Raw genomic sequence first — 19,912 nt, forward strand, 5'->3', positions numbered from 1 at the left:
TCCACTCATTTCCAGTCTATTCTGAACACCTCACAATATTGTTTTTAGGCCAAAAGGTTGCACCGAGGAAGCTGGATGACTATGCTAAGCGGCACAAACACGTGACCCATCTAGGAGTGGCACTGCAGTGGCAGACAGGATGGCAGTTTGAAAACTAGGCCCCAAAGAGTAAATACTTGCTACTTTGTTGATGCAAGAGCGGCTAAGGCGAACACAAACACAGAAAAAGAAAAAAAAAGAAAATGTTTGAATTTTTTGGGGCACTTTGGGGGTTACACCACTTTTCAACAGACCAGCCGGCCCTTGACTTATGACACAGGCGCACGCTTGGCGCTGCTACTTTGTTGATGCATGTGCGGCTAAGGCGCACACAAACACATAAAAATATATATTTTTTAACTTTTTGGGGCACTTTGGGGGTTACCCAACCCTTCAACAGACCAGCCGGCCCTTGACTTATGACACAGGCGCACGCTTGGCGCTAATTTGTTGATGCACGTGCGGCTACAGCGCACACAAATCACAAACACAGAGAATTTTATTTTTTATTTTTAAGGCACTTTGGGGGTTACACCACCCTTCAACAGACGAGCCAGCCGGCCCTTTACTTATGACACAGGCGCACTCTTGGCACTGCTACTTTGTTGATGCACGTGCGGCTAATGCACACACAAACAGAAAAAAAAATAGAATTTTTTTGTGCACTTGGGGGGAGCACCCCTAATGGGCAGAGCACCCCCCGGACAACATTACAGCACCCCTTCAGGACTACAGCCTTTATGGGACACTGCACAACACAGCCCAGCCAGCCCCTATGGACATTGGTGTGGACACAGCCCCTATGGACAACAGCAGCACCAGCACAGCAAACTCCCACCATCTCTCTTCACTGTCCACAGCCGGAGTGAAAATGGCGCCGATGCGGGAACTTTTTAGAGAATCCAAAACCCGCGATAATCCGACAGCGGGATGATGACGTTTTGCCTCGATTTCAGATCCGAGCCAGGCGGGAAAACTCGAACCTGACTCGGATCCGGCTCGGATCGAGGGGACTCGGAGGGGATCGGATTTCAGAAATCCATCCCTAGTATAGTGTGTAATAGAATTGTAGCGTAATCATGTCCAGTGGTCGTTACGTATTGTGTACAGTATGTGTAGTGTACTACGTCTGCAGAGTGCAAAATAAAATGCATTATAATAGAGTAAGAAAGAGCAAGTAACTATATATCTTGGTCAAAACTAGGTTGCACTGCAGGTGGGGAAGGTATAAAATGTGCAGAGAGATTTAGATTTGGGAGGGGTATGTCCAAACTAACATCTAAATTGCAGTTTAAAAATAAAGCTTTTGTGTGCTACATGCAAAAGCAGCCACTATTTACCCCACATGCAAAAACAAATGTATGTATTAGTACCCCGTGCATTGCACCATGGTTTGTCCAAGTACACAGTTACTTGATATTTCTTACTCTATTCCCAATTCTGGATCAGGCCCTCTGTCTGCATACAGAGCCTCTATGGAAATGGTTTTCAATGTTGCAGGCTCTCTGTTTACCTCTCATGAGCAGTCCCTCTTTAATCCGGTCTTGCTCACTCCCACCTCCAGCAGCTATGTGTCCTGTCCTTGTACCTTGCCATTTGTATGTTCTGTAGTTTGGCTTTGCTTGTTTTTTTAATTCCGTTTTTCTAGCCCTATATGTTTTTGTATTATGCCCTGTTTTTCCACTGCAATGAGCTGCAGACTTTTGTGATGCCATATAAATAAATAGTAACAATAATGCAATGATACTTATTTGATCAGCATAAAAGTAGCAGCTACAAATGAAGCCATCTGTTATGATGTGAAAAAGGACACAGCAATGCGGCTTACCTTAGAGTTCTCTTTCTTCTGTATTCCTTCATAAGTAGCTCCATCTTCCGGTTGGGCTATACTAGGTGCTTTACCATCAGCGATCAACTGTACAGCTTTCACCTAACCAGCCAAAGACATATAAAAAGTTGTTGACCACTCATTTTGTATTTACAGTAAGACTGTGGATACAGGTTACGATGATTTATAGTGGTTATAGATCACTAATGTCACTCCGTAATATGGAGCAAATATCATAATTCTCTAGGCAAAATTACTATATTCAATATTTGCAATATACTTTGTGTATCATGTGTAAATGTGCAATCTCTTAGAGGAAATGTCAAACGGATAGAGATTATTTACGCTTAGTTTGTGATATTCATTGCAGTCCTTGATATTTAATGGATGTATCACTATCCTAAAGGTATGTATATTGTTGGTATTTCCCATTGTCGTATAAATGCACAACCCAATGTCATATATGGACATATCTATAAACATGACACTATGGGGTCAATTCAGTTTTACACAACAGCAACAAATGATCCCGTTACAACTGTTTTGCAGGCACATCACAACCCCCAATCTGCGGTGTTGGGCTATCATAATTGACTGTGAAGTGCATAGCCGCACATAGCGACCACACATTGCTGCTAATTGGCTAACTGAATACTACTGTATGGATGGTAGAACCTGCATTATGGTCCATGAAAATTATAATAGAAATTGTGATATCATCCTCTAATAGAAAAGAACAGCATAGCCGTCTAGATAGGAGGATCTAAGAACTGTTTTATAGCTTAATAAGCAATGATGTCTATACTATTAGTACCTGGGTTACAGCAGGCAGGGTATGACCTGATAGCAGAGTAGACTGTCACTATAATGCGCAAGTGGATTGTGCTGGGAGCAGTAGTCATCTAGACAATAGTTAAATCAGGGTATAATGTGCTTGGCCAAGATGCATGTAGTGTTAAGTATGTAATGCAGTTGTTGGTGCTGGTGGCGGTTAGTCCACAAATGGTACAGCTTAGCCAGTTCTTAGATTTATGGTAGAACAACAAGTGTCAAGTGACACAGGGATATCACAGATCTAGCAGCGGTATGAGGATTATACATATAGGCAGCCTGGAGCTCAGGGTGTTGCTGGGCCTAGCAGTGCACCGGGCTTGGTAGTGACTACGTGGTAGAGATGATGCCCTGTACTATAACGGTGGTGGTATAGTATACTTGTGGTCCAGCTATGTGGCTCTATACTGTAAGAGTCTCCAGGGTCCGTCCATCCTCATGGAACGCCAGGGAGTAAAGACGCACAGAGACGCCGCACATGTGCAGTAGCTCGTCAGAGGTCGGGCCTGTCTGACTGAGCTCCGGTAGGTCCTAGTGACCGGCAGCTCAGTCCTTCCTATCAGATACTGGAGGGAGGCAGCGCAGGAGCATACTACTTCCATCATATATAATATGCGTACTGCACAGATACATATATGACATAAGCTTACCATGGCCTGGATACCTTCAGGATAGAGGAAACGGTTGTAAAGAGTATCTACAGTATCATTAGGCTCTACATCACACACTCCCTGGAGCAGAATTGGTCCAGTATCCAGGCCCTCATCAGCCCAGAAAATAGAGAACCCAGCCTTGTTATCTCCGTGGATTAAAGTCCTGTTAATGATACATAGCAATGCAGACAGTTATTGTTCTGTTACTTCAAAATAACTTATACAAGAAAAAATACAGTGCATGTACAATTACTGAAAAAGACTATGTAATCCTTTAGGTTTTCACCCCCCTTAGGACATGATTCAGAGTTGCATGCAAGTTGTGGCAGATGTGTTGCATTGTGTGCTGAGACAGAAATGTAATTCTTCACTTGTATGCAGAGTTTGCCACATCTATGAGGCCTCACCGCTAGTGAAAGTAGCACACAATCAGCGCACATATGCACCAGCCCTATACCTGGCAAAAGAGATCTGTCCAAAATCAGACAGATCCCTGTGCATGCTCACCCCTTCATAGCCCGCAATTCCATGTACACGCACACAACACCCTCACAACACTCAGCTTATGTGTAAATGCACAGGTTCCGCCCAGTTACACCCACTCAGCCGTAAGTAAGGATGCGCTTGACTCTGAATCGCCCATAGTTCCTAAAAGTCGCATATGCTCAGCTGCGGAACAAGACCTATCCACAAACTAACTTGCACGCAACTCTGAATCAGATCATTAATGTTTGATGTGCTAATCGGATTGGCATCCATAACGATTTATTAGGGCACCACTTATGATTAAATACAGTCAGTGGGCCATCTATACTCTACATACAGTATGCTAGTCAAATCCCTCACTAAATAAAATGTTTATTTAAGCCACAACAACAACTAGGTATTCCAATATAGCAATGTAGTCGGCTATTGGTGGACAAAAATAGGCTGTACCTACAAATCATTTCATTGTGGCCTAGAGAGACATAGCAGCAGCTACTGGAAGTATTAGAACCCAAATGTCAGTTCCACAGAGACTATTTTATTAAGTTAAGGTAAGAATGTCACTGTTTTTATATTTATAGGTTAAAACTCCACCAATGTGTGCGTTTCATGTATTGGTACTTTGGCATTATAGAGATTTAGCCCATGAAGAGTTATTACATGTTGACAGAAAAGGGCTCACCAATTGATGGCAGAGGCTCCTCTGTGACGGGGCAGGATAGAAGGGTGATAGATGATAGAACCATGTTTGGGATTGTCTATAACATCCATAGGAATAAACTGTGAGCAGAAAGGGAGAACATTGAGCTCAGCGCCAACAGACTTGTAGGCATCTACTACCTCCGGAATAGACTTTCCTTTCATTCTCCATCTGGGGAACTTAAACACTGGTGTACCATCCTTCTCTGCGGCCACCGCTGGAAGACATGGGGAAAATAGACAGGTTTCTCTGATGTAACCACAAAGCATCTTTTAGTCATATTTATCACCTGTCATTATTTGTGGTGAATATGAAAATCATATTAGGCCATATGTGAACCGTAGGTTGGTCAGGGGTAACATCTGTATATAGTCTTTATGGTTTACTGTTTCCAGTAGGGTATTTTTAAGAATTCTTTGATACCTTGGTAATTAAAGCGTAAGACACTATTGGGGTTACTTTTATACTGTATGTACTGTAGTGGTCAGTCACACTACCTTCACATTGCACTCCTATTAGCATCAGAAGTTCTAATGAAAAGGGTAGATTGGCTGAAAGTCTGTCTAGGATAGTTTATCCTGTAAGTGTAACTTAGACCAAAGGATACACTCCTTTCCCTTTAATTTTCTACACTTGGAGATATGCTCCTTCAAGTGTGAATGTAGGAGCTAGCCTTAGGAAGACATAATATCCTCCAGGTCATTATACAAATAAAAGCAAGAGAACGATTTAAGGATCTGATACCAGGCTTAATAAACATCACACTGTAAGGTATTCTTCATTGTGTGAGTGAAGCATTTTTATACTTAGCACTATGGGCCTGATTCAGGGCCTGATTCAGAGCCGGACGCTCTGACAAGAGCACTCGCTCTGAATCAGGGCCCTCCTACCTAAAATTGGAGCGGCCTCCTGTCCGCTCGCATAGCTGTCGGTGACCACCCACAGCTTATGCGAGCGGCCAAAAAGATGGTCGCGATCGGGCTTGCGACGAGACCCTGCGGTAGGGTCTCGCTGCTGCAAGCCCAGGAGTGCTTATGGCTCACTAGTGATGTCAGTGGGACCGGCCCCAGACGGTAGGCATTCCCATGGGAATGCCTCCGTCTGGGCAGCAACGCCCCCGGCACGCCCACCAAAGGGGGCGTGCTGTCACTCACCATCGACAGCACGCCCCCTTTGGTGCGAGACCCATAGCAACGGCTTGGCCATCGCTATGCGGGTCTTGCACATGCGCACGACGGAGCTCCCTTCGTCGTGCGCATGCGCACTAGGGCACCATCGACCCGCTTGAGAGCACTCAGCGCTCGCGAGAGGGTCTGAATCAGGCCCTCAGTCTTGGAAATAGAGTGAGATATCTCTCTCAACTGATCATCTTGGTGAAACCATGTTGCCCTGCAGGTGGGGCAGATTTAAAATGTGCAGAGAGATTTAGATTTGGGAGGAGTGTTTCCAAAATGACATCTAAATTGTAGAGTAATAATAAAGCTGTGCAGTATTTGTGGGCTACATGCAAAATCAGCCAGTATTTACCCCACATGTCAAAAAAATTTATGTATTTACAATATCTTTGGATAAATGCTGTGATATAAAGGTATAATGTATTGATAATTTTTATGTATGACACTTGTTACGATACTGATCTTTTATGTATATATGACAAATATGTGTATGGTGTTTTTGCTTCCATAAATAATAAAAACGTATGTATTTACACCCCTTGCATTGCAATATGGTTTGTCCAAGTACACAGTTGAGAGAGTTATCTCACTCTATTCCCAAGTCTGAATCAGGCCCTATATACATTCCTTTATTTTGTCTTTGAGCTCAAATGGGTCTGGTTTAATAATTTGAAGAAATCTGCATCTGTTAGTAAGAAAGTTATGAAACAGTGGTGAAGCAAATAACCAGTACAACATTTTGTGTATCCTTTGAAATGACAGTGATACTGACAAAAGTTACTGGTTACATACTGTATATGGCATAGCACAATTCACGAGAAATTATCTTTTATTAAACTTATGATAACCCTCATTTATAATAATTCCCCTTGTTACATAATTTTCATTATATTTTTTGATATTCAATATATATTGTTGTATATTTGTTGTAGCACCAAAACAGCTGTTGGGTTCCTCACTTCTAACAAATGAGTACTGCAGTTGCAGCTATTTTTACCATGTCATAATAAATTGAGTATCCTCTTTATTTTCAGCTTGTTGGCTGTCTGCTATGATTTACCCGTGCAACTGGAAATGAGTTAAACTTCATCAAGGGGGTGTCAGTGCATGTGGGACCAAGCTCATATGTATACTCAGTTCAATTAGGGAAGTGATGATGACATCACTTCCTGTTTGAGAACTATCATGATGTTTAATTAATAAACATTTATAAAAGCAAGAAACACTATATAATTAATTACAATGTGACTAATATATTATAATATTAAACTAGAAAAATAGTACTTCCTGTCTATGCAGGGAATCCCACACAGAGACTTGGGGATACTTGTTGACACTTGCTTGCCCTGTGGGGGGCAAAGAGGCCAGCCAGGAGTAGCAGTGAGCCTTTTCTAGTCAGCCAACGGGATTCCTGGACGCTGCCTTCTGGGATTACCAAGCCTCTGGTGGGTGGCAACTCTAACCACCGGGCCCCCATCTCCTCAGGTCCCTTAGATGTATCACCTGTACCCCCCTGATGGCGGCCCTACACCAGGCTCTCTCTTCAAACGCAAGGGCAGCAAGTCTAAGATACTCTAAATACAAATTTTACATTTGCAGTGATTCTGAGTTATATGCAAAGTGTCTGTAGGTGCGGGAGCCTGATTTACTACCTTATGCTAATAATAGAATCCGTAGATCTAATGCGGGGATTAGACCGTGTACTAGCGGAAACCATGACACCCACTAATTATCCACCAGCTTATTTGAAACTTGTACTATAATATGGTATTTCTGGAAGATCTTTTGAGTAGGATCTTTAAATGTGCACTTATAGTAATTGTTAGAGATAGTACATAAAATATGATGCTTTGTGACAAGATAATATTTGTCCTAAAAGGGTTGTTACATTTTGGCTTCTTTAACTAGCACATATTGTAAAAATACTGCATTTAATTTTTTTAAATGTTCCAAGATGATCATTATTTGATATAGATATTTGCATTTAATGTCATTTGAGTAAAAATAATTACTTTAAACACTGTTATATAGGAGGAGAAAATCTGATTTACATTTCTTTTCCCATCTACACACCAAGATATGAATAGTTTTGCATATTTTTAGAGGCAATTATTTGTACATTAGATGAAGTGGGAATATAATGGCAATGCACAGCAGCTGGTCAGGTCTGCGAATCCCAAACGCTGAAGTTGGAACGTTTCCACTCACCAATCGATCTGCTTTCTTCTCATATATCTCCTGTTGAAATTATCCTATAATCTATACTCCCTTTCTCTCTTTCAAACCAACCTTTAAATGATTTTGAATTAATTACTTTAACATAACTTCTTAGTATGGCAATCTCTCTGCTCACCTCTTTATTATACTTCACACTCAACTTTGATACTGCATTTTATTGTACAGCGCACAATAGGCATATATAAGGTCTACTAACAGTATATATAATTAAATGACCTGAGGCTTCTAGGAATGGTACATAGAACGTGCTGTTGTCTGTTGCTACAGGAAATTAGTCTAAAGTTGAGATTATTAGAAAACCTGTACAATGGGACTACAAAATATAGGTCTTCATACCATATAGACCTGAACGGCACGTTTACTACCATTACATGCCATTTTTATTTTATATAAACTCGGTTGACTGCACTTACCGAGAGGATCTGCTTTCCCATCCTTGTCTGGGACTGTGAACACTCCCACCACTTTGTGTCCTTCCTTGCGTAGATTATTGTACACCTCTTGCCCAAAGACACTCTGTCCAATAAGTGCTAGTCTTAGTTTATTCTGATAGTAAACCTGTAACACAAAACAATAGTAATACTCGCTTGCAGATGTTCTACAGAAAATAATCTGTTTCACAAATTTGCACAATTTACATAAAATCATTGTTCTAAAGTAGGAAAAGTACGACACACGTAGATGAAGCATTGCACTGACAGGAGGAGTAAACAAGTGGGCAGAAATAACACGTCAGTGGATGGCATAGACACGTTGGTTACATGAATGGTGGAGTTTAATCCAGTAGCAGGGATGTCCCATGATTAGCACTGAAGAGAAGTTAGTTGAGTCTGGTAAGTCCTTCGTTGCATGAAGCACACACACAATAACATAAATCATTCATACTGGGGTCACATCAATTGTCAATATCCCACTGGTTCTTACTTAACCCTAGCAACGTTAAACAAATTATAATTACATTGTCTCTGCTTAGCCGTACACAAAAATGTAGGTGGTGGGTATTCCTTTACCCCAAGAACAGGTACCGCTCTCCCATTTTGGCACTCTGTACCTTTTTGGGCAAGGGTGGCTTTCAATCACCAAGGCCAATGCTACACTCCAATGTGCTGGGAACTGTGACGGATTTCCCACAAGGCACGTGAGGAACGTAGGCCTGCCCCTGCCGCTGATTACTGTACCAGCGTCAGGAAGCGATGGAGATCGGTCAGCCCAGACTGGCAGACTGGTCTCTGGAAAGTCTGAAGTAAAGGAAATAAATAAAAGGTCCCCGAAAAAATATCAAAAAAAGGAGAGAGGAAAGTGTTGTTGTTTTATCATGCACATAGAAGAGACATTGGGCCTGATTCAGAGCCTTTCGCTCTGAATCAGGGCGTATTTTTGGGTTTTGATTTTTTATCCAGCCCCCTCGCAAAGCTGTGGGTGACAACCCACAGCTTGTGCGAGCGGCCTGGAGTCCGTCGCGACTATCGCAACCATCAGGCTTGCGACGAGACCCTGTGGTAGGTTCTCAGCTCCCGCAAGTCCGAGTGGACTTCCTGCTCTAATAGAACAGGAAGTAGGGCCGGCCCACAAACGCCAGGCGTTCCTAAGGGGACGCCTGCATTTGTGCAGCCACCCCCCCTCCCCACCTACAAAACGGGGCGAGCTGTCACTCACCATCGACAGCCGCCCCGTGTTGTAGCGAGACCCGTAGCGACTGAGCTGCAGTCGCAGGACGGGTCTCGCGCATGCGCACGTCGGAGGCGGTGCATGCGCAGTGGGGGATCACCGACCCCCTTGTGAGTGCTGTGCACTTGCGAGCGGGTCTGAATCAGGCCCATTGTTTGGTATATAAAACTTCCCATTTATTTACGTATTTCTTTAAAAGTTGTAAAGATAGGACAAAGCACCAGCGAAATATTAGACGATAAAAGAAAACATAGACCAATAAACTGTGATGCAAGTCAACTTAAAGATCAATAAAGTGCAATTAAAAAAACAAAATATGTCCCGCTGCGCTTCATTTATATTATGGCTAAACTGCTCATTAATTGTGTGTATGTGTATCTTTAGATATGCTGTGTAAAGATACTTAATTACGTCACACTGGCGATTCACTTGGTATTGTTATATTGTGTTTATCAGTGTCTTTTTTTTTTTTTGAAGGGTTAACTACCTGTACTTTCTAATAGTTGATGTTATTAACAAATTACTTATTCTTGTAGAAGGACCCATTAATACATTCTTCAATAATAGATAATAATTCTTAAATTGACTTGGCAATGTCAGATGAAAGGGTCAAATATATGATGCACTGTGTTGTTCCAGAGGTGGGCAATGAGCAAAAAACCCCTCCCTTCCACCCTCCCCCCCCCCCCAGCTGTTGTAGAACTATACATACCAGCATGCCTTGACACAATTTTGCTATTTAGCAATGCTAAAACTGTTGCAAGGCATGCTGGGACATGTAGTTCCACAACAGGTGGAGGGCCTATAGACCTATCTACACTCTTACTCCAGCATATTTATTCATATGTGCATATTTCAGCCAAATATAGACCCTTGTTGAAGAGAGTAGATCTATAAACTAAATTGAGGTGTACATAAATTCTGGATCATTGCATGTTTGTTCCAGTTTATGTATCCTTAGTGAATCAAATATATTGTGCACCTTAATTATCCTTCATGTGATTAGACCAAATAATTCAGCATATATATTCTTATACAGGAGGATGTTCTACTTGTGTGCAGATTCCCAACACAGAATTCATGTCCATTATTTTAGTTGATGTAATTAGTACACAGGTCCGCCACACAGAATTTCTTTACAGTGCATTACTTGATTTTCATACACATAATGGTTCCAATTGGTTTCTTATTTATCACAGGTTAATGTTACCCTTGTGGATTATCATACATGTTTCTTTCATTTGTATTGGGAACGGAAGTTTGTGATATTTTCATGGGTGTTTATTTATTACACCCATGATTCCCACACACAGGTGACCAATTATTTTTCATATTAGCAGATGTACCCAGTTTTACCCGGGTAGAATTTAGATATTTACTGTTTACATTTCCAGCTCACCTCTCCAGTAACACAATAATTCTTCACCTCTATAGTAATGCATCACTGCTATAGTAAGACATTACCCTCCCTCGCCTGTGTACTAACACATTCCACTCCTTCACCTCTATAGTAATGCATCACTGCTATAGTAAGACATTACCCTCCCTCGCCTGTGTACTAACACATTCCACTCCCTCACCTCTATAGTAATGCATCACTGCTATAGTAAGACATTACCCTCCCTCAACTGTGTACTAACACATTCCACTCCCTCACCTCTATAGTAATGCATCACTGCTATAGTAAGACATTACCCTCCCTCGCCTGTGTACTAACACATTCCACTCCCTCACCTCTATAGTAATGCATCACTGCTATAGTAAGACATTACCCTCCCTCGCCTGTGTACTAACACATTCCACTCCCTCACCTCTATAGTAATGCATCACTGCTATAGTAAGACATTACCCTCCCTCGCCTGTGTACTAACACATTCCACTCCCTCACCTTTGTAGTAAAACATTATCCTCGCTCACCTCTGTAGTAACATAATTTTCTCTCTTACTTCTGTAGTAACACAGAGTGTCCCTAACACTACACTCCATACTGTACACTTACCCCCTAAAGCTAAACCCACTACTCTATGCTTACCCCCCTAACCTTCAACCCATTACTGTGTCCTTATCCTCCTAACACTGCACCCAATACTGTGTCCTTATCCCCTAACCCTGGGGTGCAGGGTTACCCCATAGCCCTGCACTCAATATTGTATCTTTACCCCCAACCCTTGCCTCACTATTCAAATAGGGGAGCCGCACCAACTGCTAGTGATGTTTGGCAGTGTCACAGTTGGTTTGTGAATATGACCTCTGCTACAGCCACAATGAGACAGTCAGGCCGGACATTGCACAGGGGAGGACACATTTTAGCCCTTTTCACCCCTCTAAGAGTCAAATTTAGAATCCCTTCTTAGTGAGCACCTACATCATGGAAGCAATATACTACCCAGTTTTTATGTATCAAGGTCCAGGGGTTTGGGCTGGGCATTGATGAGTCAGTCAGGACATCTGATTATTTATATATATATATATATATATATATATATATATATATTTATAATTTATTTATTTAATATATATAATAATACACAGGTGTTCCTAGGATCTCTGATACAATGTTTCACATGAATCCTCCCTGCTGCAGACACAGCGTGGTTGTGTTTAGATCATAAAGGTGGGTACACACTGGATGATGTATACCTGGACAAAATGTCGGGTCGACACATTAGTGATGTAATGAACGACGGAACGATCCCTGTTCCATCCGTCATTACCTGCAACGGCACCGCATGTGATATCATCTGGTTGGCCGTGTGGCACGGCCGACTTCACATGTGATTGCGGGTGCTCGCGAATTGGGTATACACATTGTACAATCCGGCCAATATGTCGTTATGATTCGGCCAGAAAACGACATATCGTGCCGACATCATCTCAGTTTGTACCCAGTTTAAGCTTCATAGCTTTGACACGTCACTGCTCTCTGCCAGTATCTTTGATACAATAGGCCATATCCAATTAGACGTCAAAAGGCACGTATGTGCAAAGTTTTTACCGGTGCTAACTTTTTGCATAAAATGCGTATCATACAATGTGTGTCATGCAATGCACATCATGCAATCCTATTGCCGCGGTTTTCGCGTGTGCGAATTCTCCATAGTCAAAAAGCTGCAAAAACTTTTCACCATCTCAGAGAAGGTTAAAAGTTGTGCAAGACCCCTATTTTTGTCTAAAAATGTTGGGACTTGGTTCAGAACCCCTTGGACATCCCCCTAATGACAAAATAGGCAAAAATTAATTAGCTTAAGTTGGCCAATAATTACGTCATTTTTGGGGTGAAAAAATTAAAAGTGTTGGAAAATGGGTTTAAAGTAGTGGGTCTGGTATTTTGGGGGAATGTATGGATGGGACATGTGTTTTAAACCCTTCTGCTCCATGGTGGGTTTCTGTCCCCCCTGCGATGCCTTAGGACACCTGCATTACGGTTTCACAGGTGTATTTTTAACATTTTATAAAAGTGAAATAAAATGACACAAAAAGATACTTACAACCATTTTAATGTAACCCCGATTAAAAATCAGCATTTATTTTGGCCTAATTTATTTTTCTATAAAAAGTTTTTGATCATTTTTCCACTATTATATAAAAGTGCATATAATAGCCATTTGACATAGTTTAAGAACGCCAAAAACTTTTATTAGGGCCACTAATATATTTCTATATTGTTTTCCTGGGAATTCCTACAGATTACCTTAATTTCTGCTGTACGTTTCGCAGGACAGTTTTCAGGCGAATGCAGCATCTGGTTTTTATAATTATAGCATCAAAAGCCCTGAAGTGTGCAAAAACTTAACACAGGTTATGTTTCCGTATTATTGCGTGTAATTGGATATGGCCCAATGTTTCACATGAATTCTCCCTGCTGCAGACAGTGTGGCTGTGTTTATATCACAAGCACCATAGCTTTGCCTCGTCACTGCTGTCTACCTCACAGGATTTTATCAATTACTGTACACAACACCTATATCAGTATGTTTAACACAGCGGGCACCATTCTGACAAGTGTTTTGCTGCTGTTTAAGTTTTATCAAGGCTGACCAGATTGTCAGCACAGTCCGGGATATATGCTTTAGGAGGAACCAGTCAGATCTTTAGCCCCTGAAAAAATCCTGGTAAGATATACTGTATGGCCAATCTGTCTCTTTTCACAGGTAATGCAGCTGGTTTCAAACAAGAAAAAAAAAAAACAGAGGACAGTGAGCGGAATATGTCATTTTGCGACACTGAGTGCCAAAGGCAACAAACTTGTTTTAAGCTGCATAACTGTGTAATTTGGTATACACTTCAGTAGGGCTTGCAAAGACGTGTACAGTCAGGAAGCCACATAACAGTTCAGAGAAATGAGATTTCCACAGACGTGTCCCTTGTAAAGAGGAGCACATACTGTATGCAGACGCTGCTTTGTAAGCTTCAGCATTTAAGCCAAATATCGGTTTTACAAAGAAGGAGGTGGTTCCTTTATTAGTGTAGTACAGAGAGAACAAATACATTATTCAACAGAATCAAATGAATGTCTGTACGTAAAGGTTTTCTGACTGTATTTTTACTTGTATAAACCACTGACCAAAGGAGGATCTACAGTAATAGCCTGAGGTGCAGGTGTCATGCAGCCCACAGTTTGGGAAGCCACATTGCCTGTCAAATCAACCGGCCATGATTCAGAGCTGTACGTTATTAGGCGATTGTCTGTGCATGTATCACAGCCGCAACGCGCATACGCGGCGTTGAATTGCGACTACGGTTGCAGTGAAGATTCATTTGCAAGTGATTGACAGGTAGCAAACGTGTTGTGACGGCTAAACCGGAGGCGTGTTCCGGATGTTTTTGTGGCGTGTTTCCGACTGTGTCTGCAAATTAGTATGCAGATACATGGCTCCAGTGTCTCAGTAACGGCGGTCATTCATAGATGTTTTTGCCACTCCGCGGTAACCAAAATGGGTGTAGAACATACTTGCCTACTTTTGAAAAATCGTTTCATGGAGATTGTGAAAGCAGCTCCTATGAGCGCGGCGGTAAGGTGAACGTGAGCTGTTACATCTGAGGTGTGTCATAACATTGATTTACATCCAAACGTAAACCAGCCCAAAAGCAGTCAGTAAGATCTATTTGTTGATGAATACACACTGATAACACAGATACTGTATATTTCTAGTCCATCGCCTTAACCACTCGGCCACGACTACTCTTTATCGTTTCAATTTTAGTATATGTGCTGCCAAAGCATCAACAAATAGACACTGCAATCTTTATGAGCAAAAATTAACTACTTTTCATAGGAATACATGAGCCTGTCTATGTATGCTATTTTAATTTAGTACAAATACATCTGAAGGGTTTTTTTTTTGTGGTTTCAGATTAGCTGAAGTCACTGAAAACAAAGAAAAGCAGTTTAATGTATTGTCAAATAGCAAAACAGAGGTGGTGTAAAAAAAAGTTACAACCCCACATATACACATATAGGGCTTGATTCAGAGTTGTACGCTAATGCTGCCGTGATTCTCACAGCTGAGGATTTGTGAAATGCTAATAGAGCACCGCTGAGACTGGTACTGAGACGCCCACCAGAGCCATCGCAGCTGTCCCCAAATGCGAACACATACACAGCATTGGATGCAGATCAGGTAAACATCGCCTCGCTGAGTGAGTCTATGATCACTCAGAATGACCACCATAACTGAGACACTGGAGCCATGTTATCTGCATACTAGTTCGCAGACACAGTCGGAAACACACCCCAAAAACGTCCGGAACACGAATCCGTTTTAGCTGTCACAACATGTTTTAGTATTCACTCTAGCTCCGGCGGCAGGCAGGGCGACGGAGCTAGAGAGGGCACTTCCACGCGCGCCCCCGAGAAGGGGGCGTGGCCATTGAAAAGGGGGCGTGTCTATAAGACACGTCACCTTTTCGTCACTCTTGGGGGCGTGCCCGGCACTTAAGGACACGCCGGGCAGCCCCCAAGCGCTGCTGACAGGTAGAATAGATGCCGGGAGCATGCTCCCAGTGTCTATTCATTGGCGGTAACCGGGTCACCGCACATTTCCCCACCCGCGGGACACTGCGACCCGTGGGTGAAGAAGGCACCGACAGGCTGTCTTAGTCGTACGCTGCACAGTGTGGGCAGTGACTTTTTGCCCTCCAGAAGGAGGGCAGGGCGCAGTGCCCCGCTAAAACAGCCTAGCGGGAATGATACTGTTTGCTACCGGTCAATCGCTTGCATCTGTGTATGTAATCACTTCAGCGGCACACCCATAAGACGGACGATCCCCGCACTTCTGAATAGCCACCTCCCTGTCATCATCCAGTCACAGCACAGGAATGCCCAATACATTTTCCATACATTTCTACGTGCATCCGAAATCAATGCTGCGACTCTGTGCAAACACAATAGGGATGCATGGGCTGTAAAAGTAAAAAATCTCAACTGCGTCTTACATAACATAACTTGCAACTTAGAATCAGGCCCTGGGATATTTGTAAATGATGTAATCTCTGGTACAAGGGGGGTCATTCAGACCCACTCGCGAGCGGCAGTACGCTCGCAAGTGGGTCGATGTTCCCCACTGCGCATGCGCACGACGGAGGGAGCTCCGTCGTGCGCATGCACGAGACCCGGCGAGCGAAGGACTTTCCCTCGCTCCGGGTCTCGCACCAAAGGGGGCGTGCTGTCGATGTTGATTGACAGCACGCACCCTTTGGTGGGCGTGCCTGCCAGACGGAGGCGTTCCTATGGGAACGCCTACCGTCTGAAGCTGGCCTCACTGACATCACTAGTGATGTCAGTTGGAGTGATTTTGGCTCTGATAGAGCCAAAATCACTCCTGGCCTTGCGGTTGAGAAACCCGACCACAGGGTTTCACTCGCAAGTCCGATGGTCGCGATGGTCAAGACCATAGCGACCATCTTGTTGGACGCTCGTATATGCTGTGGGTGGTGACCCACAGCTATACGAGCGTCCAGGAGGACGCTCCATTTTAATGGAGGTGGGCCCTGATTCAGAGCGAGCGCTCTGGTCAGAGCGTCCGGCTCTGAATCAGGGCCAATAGTATTATCCGTAAAATGTAATTCTATTTAATAAACAAAAATATGATTTTCTTTCTATGTAGTTACATTTAAAGTGCGGAGAAATCACTGATCTCTCAGCATTTTAATTTCCCCTGTCACATTTCCGCAGCTCCCATTGGAAATAATGGAGGCTGTGCAGGAATGGTATAATTATGGTATAATTATAATTATTATTAATAGTTTTTTACATAGCGCAGCATATATAATATAAATATAGATGAGAAGCAAAGCATTTTTGAGAAGCATAACGCCACCTCTAGATGGCGATATATGTGTTATCTTACCTGCAGAATCGGAGAATAGCAGGGAAGACACATCCTCTCCCTGCTCTCCCCCGCTGCCCCAGCCAGCTCCGTCATCTCTGCTTACCCAGCAGCTCCCGCTCCCCTGCCGGCTCCCTCTTCTATGATCGCCCTGGCCACTTTGCCGCTCAGCGTGGGGTTGATGTCACCGATGCACAGGGCATTCATGATTCCCTCACAAGTACAAATGATGTTTTAAATCTCCTTGCGGTAAAAGGCTGTCCCGCAACTTAAATATATATAAATATATATACAGAGAAAGTTTCAAAACTAAAAGCAGCAGTGGCACCAAAAACAAAGCTCCCACTACACGCTGGCAGCACCCTGGCAGTACATAGAAGGCCCCCACCACTCACTGGCAGTCCCAGGTTGTTTTTTTAAATAGATCCCTACATATCAAAATATGAATGCCAAGTTGATGAGGAAAATTAAGTGTAATTGAAATGTGCAAATCCTAAAATGTGAACATTGGCTTTTTATTGTTTGTTTTTTTAGTTTGTAGTATGCTAAAAATTGGTAACAGTGTATCAAAATAATGACTGAATAAATGTTTTTCTCTCTTTTTTTATGCAAACACATGTTGCAAAAAAATATTATTTAAGAAAAATAGCAATATATTAAATCTACATGAGCCAGTTATATAATTGGGCAAAGTGAGAGGTGGATCAGCTGATGACCCTGTGCACTTTGCTTCTATTAGCACTAAAGATGATTTTTATTTGTGAGAATTCTTCTTGCAGTGCCTGAAGCCAGTGAGAAAGCTTTTCTCCTACTTGCTATAATTTGATCACAAAGTTTGCGCCATTTCCATAGAGCAGTGACTTGGAACACCTATATATATTTGAGACCCACAATGAGAAAGCACACCCCATCACAATTTCAATTACATTATAGCCAGTGATCGTGCTGAGCGAAAAATTGTGGGTCCCAAAGATCCCTCACTTTAAACAGCTGGGGTCCTACTCCACTATCTCTGGGTCCTATCACATATTATGAGGGGTGAGGGCAGGCAGCAGTTGGGACAGTGCTGGGGGCAGGTAGCAGTTGGTTTTAGAGGGGGTTAAGGGCAAGCAGCAGTTGGGGAAGAGCTGAGGGTAAAGGCAGGGAGAAGTTGGGGTAGAGCTGGGGGTACAGGGGAGTAAAGACAGGTAGTTCAGGGGGTGGGTGGGGGGGCAACAGTGCTGGGGGGAAAGGAGGGGGCTAGGGGCAGGCAGTGTTGGGGGTAGGGATAGGGGCAAGGCAAGGGTGGATAGCAGCTAGTGCAGTACTGGAGGGCAAGGAGTGGGTTAGGGGCTTTCACTGGTATTGCACAGAAGGGTCCCACCACACACTGGCAACCCCCTGGCATTGCACAAATGTGTTCCAGAAAACACTTGCATTGCACAATAGGATCCTAGCAAACACTGGCAGCACCCTCGCACCACACAGAAGGGTCACAAAACACAATGGCACCAGCCTGGCACTGCACAGAAGGGTCCCAACACACACTGGTATTACGCAAAAGGGTCCCAGTGAACACTGCCAGCACCCTGTCACAAAACAGAAGGGTCCCAACACTCACAGTGGCAATGCAAAGATGGCTTCTAACACAGAGTGGAACCAAAAACAAAGCTCCACTACACACTGGGAGCACCCTGGCACCACACAGAAGACCCCCATCACACACTGACAGTCCCAGGTAAGACTAAGCCCATAAGTACCGGGCATGGGTTAACACAGGATGTGGCCCTGGAGAGGGGCTATACACAGTCCAGGTGCTTCTTCTTGGAGCCCATGACCTCGTGGGTGGTGGCCTTGCAGACGATTTAGGACACGGCGGAGCCGGTAACACTGTGCCATGCAGCGTAATGCGGTTTGTGATGCTCTGGCCAGACATAGTGGCTCCGGGCTGGGGTCTGACATGAAGAGGATGGGGCTCGGGAGGAGAAGGGGAGGATCCGGCATCACATAGCCACTAGCCGCGCACCTGAGAATGGAGGCCAGGGACACAGAGTCACACCGTCAGCCTGTGCTGCCCGTCATACTGTGCAGGGTGTCAGGGAACAGGAGCTGCTGGAGGAAAATGGCGGCACAGCTCCACCTCAGAGATCCGTGAGGAGAGATATAACAATTGCGTCATGTGACCGGAAGGCGGAGGTCTCAAACTACGATTGGATAAGGAGAAGCTGTCGCCCGTGGTCGTTGGTTGGGAAGATGCTGAGGATGTTATTGGGTCAGCTGCTGCGTCGCACACACAGCTTGTCCTGCAGAGCCCGCTCATTTATAAAAACGGAGGGCTTGATTCACTACCATACGCAACTGCGATAACGCATGCAATCGGGCGTTTGTTGCGTTGTGTATGCGTATGCTTCGCAGTGTGTGTGCTCGAACTAGCTATTGTGATCAGGACTGCGATCACAGAGGCTACGCAGACCCCTCGCATAGTGATTGATAGGAGCACCACTTGTGGGTGGTCATGGGGCAGTGGTGAGGGAAAGGCAGGCATGCCAGTGCGTTCGCACGACGCTGCAGGGGTGTGCATATATTATTCACTGCGATGCCACAGGCAGTGTGAGGTCTCATAGCATGCGTGGTTGTTGGCACTTTCTGACTAAGGTCAGAGCTTGTACAAGTGTGTGTGAGGCTGCGATGGTACTCGATTGTACAGATGGTTTTACGATGTGTGCAGTGTAAAGCGGGCGTCCTTATGTAGTGCTGAGTTTGCATTGCAATCGCAATGTATTAGCATACTATCGCAGTTGAACTGCGTGTGTACGCAATATTGCGTACTGTAGTGAATCAGGCCCTGAGTCCCTCACTGCTTGTAGCACGTAAATATTTGACGATCACTGTATAGCTACTCTTGTGCCTGCTGTCAGGAGCAAGTGTTTTGTGTAATATATACCAACACTCATCTATTAAGGTTTACTAATAAACTATTTATTTTA

General features: G+C 43.6%; 1 protein-coding gene across 1 annotated transcript in view; it reads right to left on the bottom strand.

Annotated features, from left to right (window-relative positions):
• The window catches only part of ALDH1L2 (aldehyde dehydrogenase 1 family member L2), a 97,361-nt gene that overhangs the window by 71,594 nt on the left and 5,855 nt on the right, over positions 1–19,912 (bottom strand). Inside the window, exons 2-5 of the mRNA XM_088454348.1 lie at positions 8,364–8,508; positions 4,520–4,754; positions 3,349–3,514; positions 1,868–1,969 (exon numbers count right to left, since the gene is read on the bottom strand). Of these exons, the coding sequence (XP_088310474.1) occupies positions 1,868–1,969; positions 3,349–3,514; positions 4,520–4,754; positions 8,364–8,508 (648 nt within the window). The remainder of the gene's footprint in view (positions 1–1,867; positions 1,970–3,348; positions 3,515–4,519; positions 4,755–8,363; positions 8,509–19,912) is intronic.

The sequence above is a fragment of the Taudactylus pleione genome, unplaced genomic scaffold (assembly GCF_031769625.1).
Source record: "Taudactylus pleione unplaced genomic scaffold, aTauple2 ptg000040l, whole genome shotgun sequence".
NCBI lineage: Eukaryota > Metazoa > Chordata > Amphibia > Anura > Myobatrachidae > Taudactylus > Taudactylus pleione.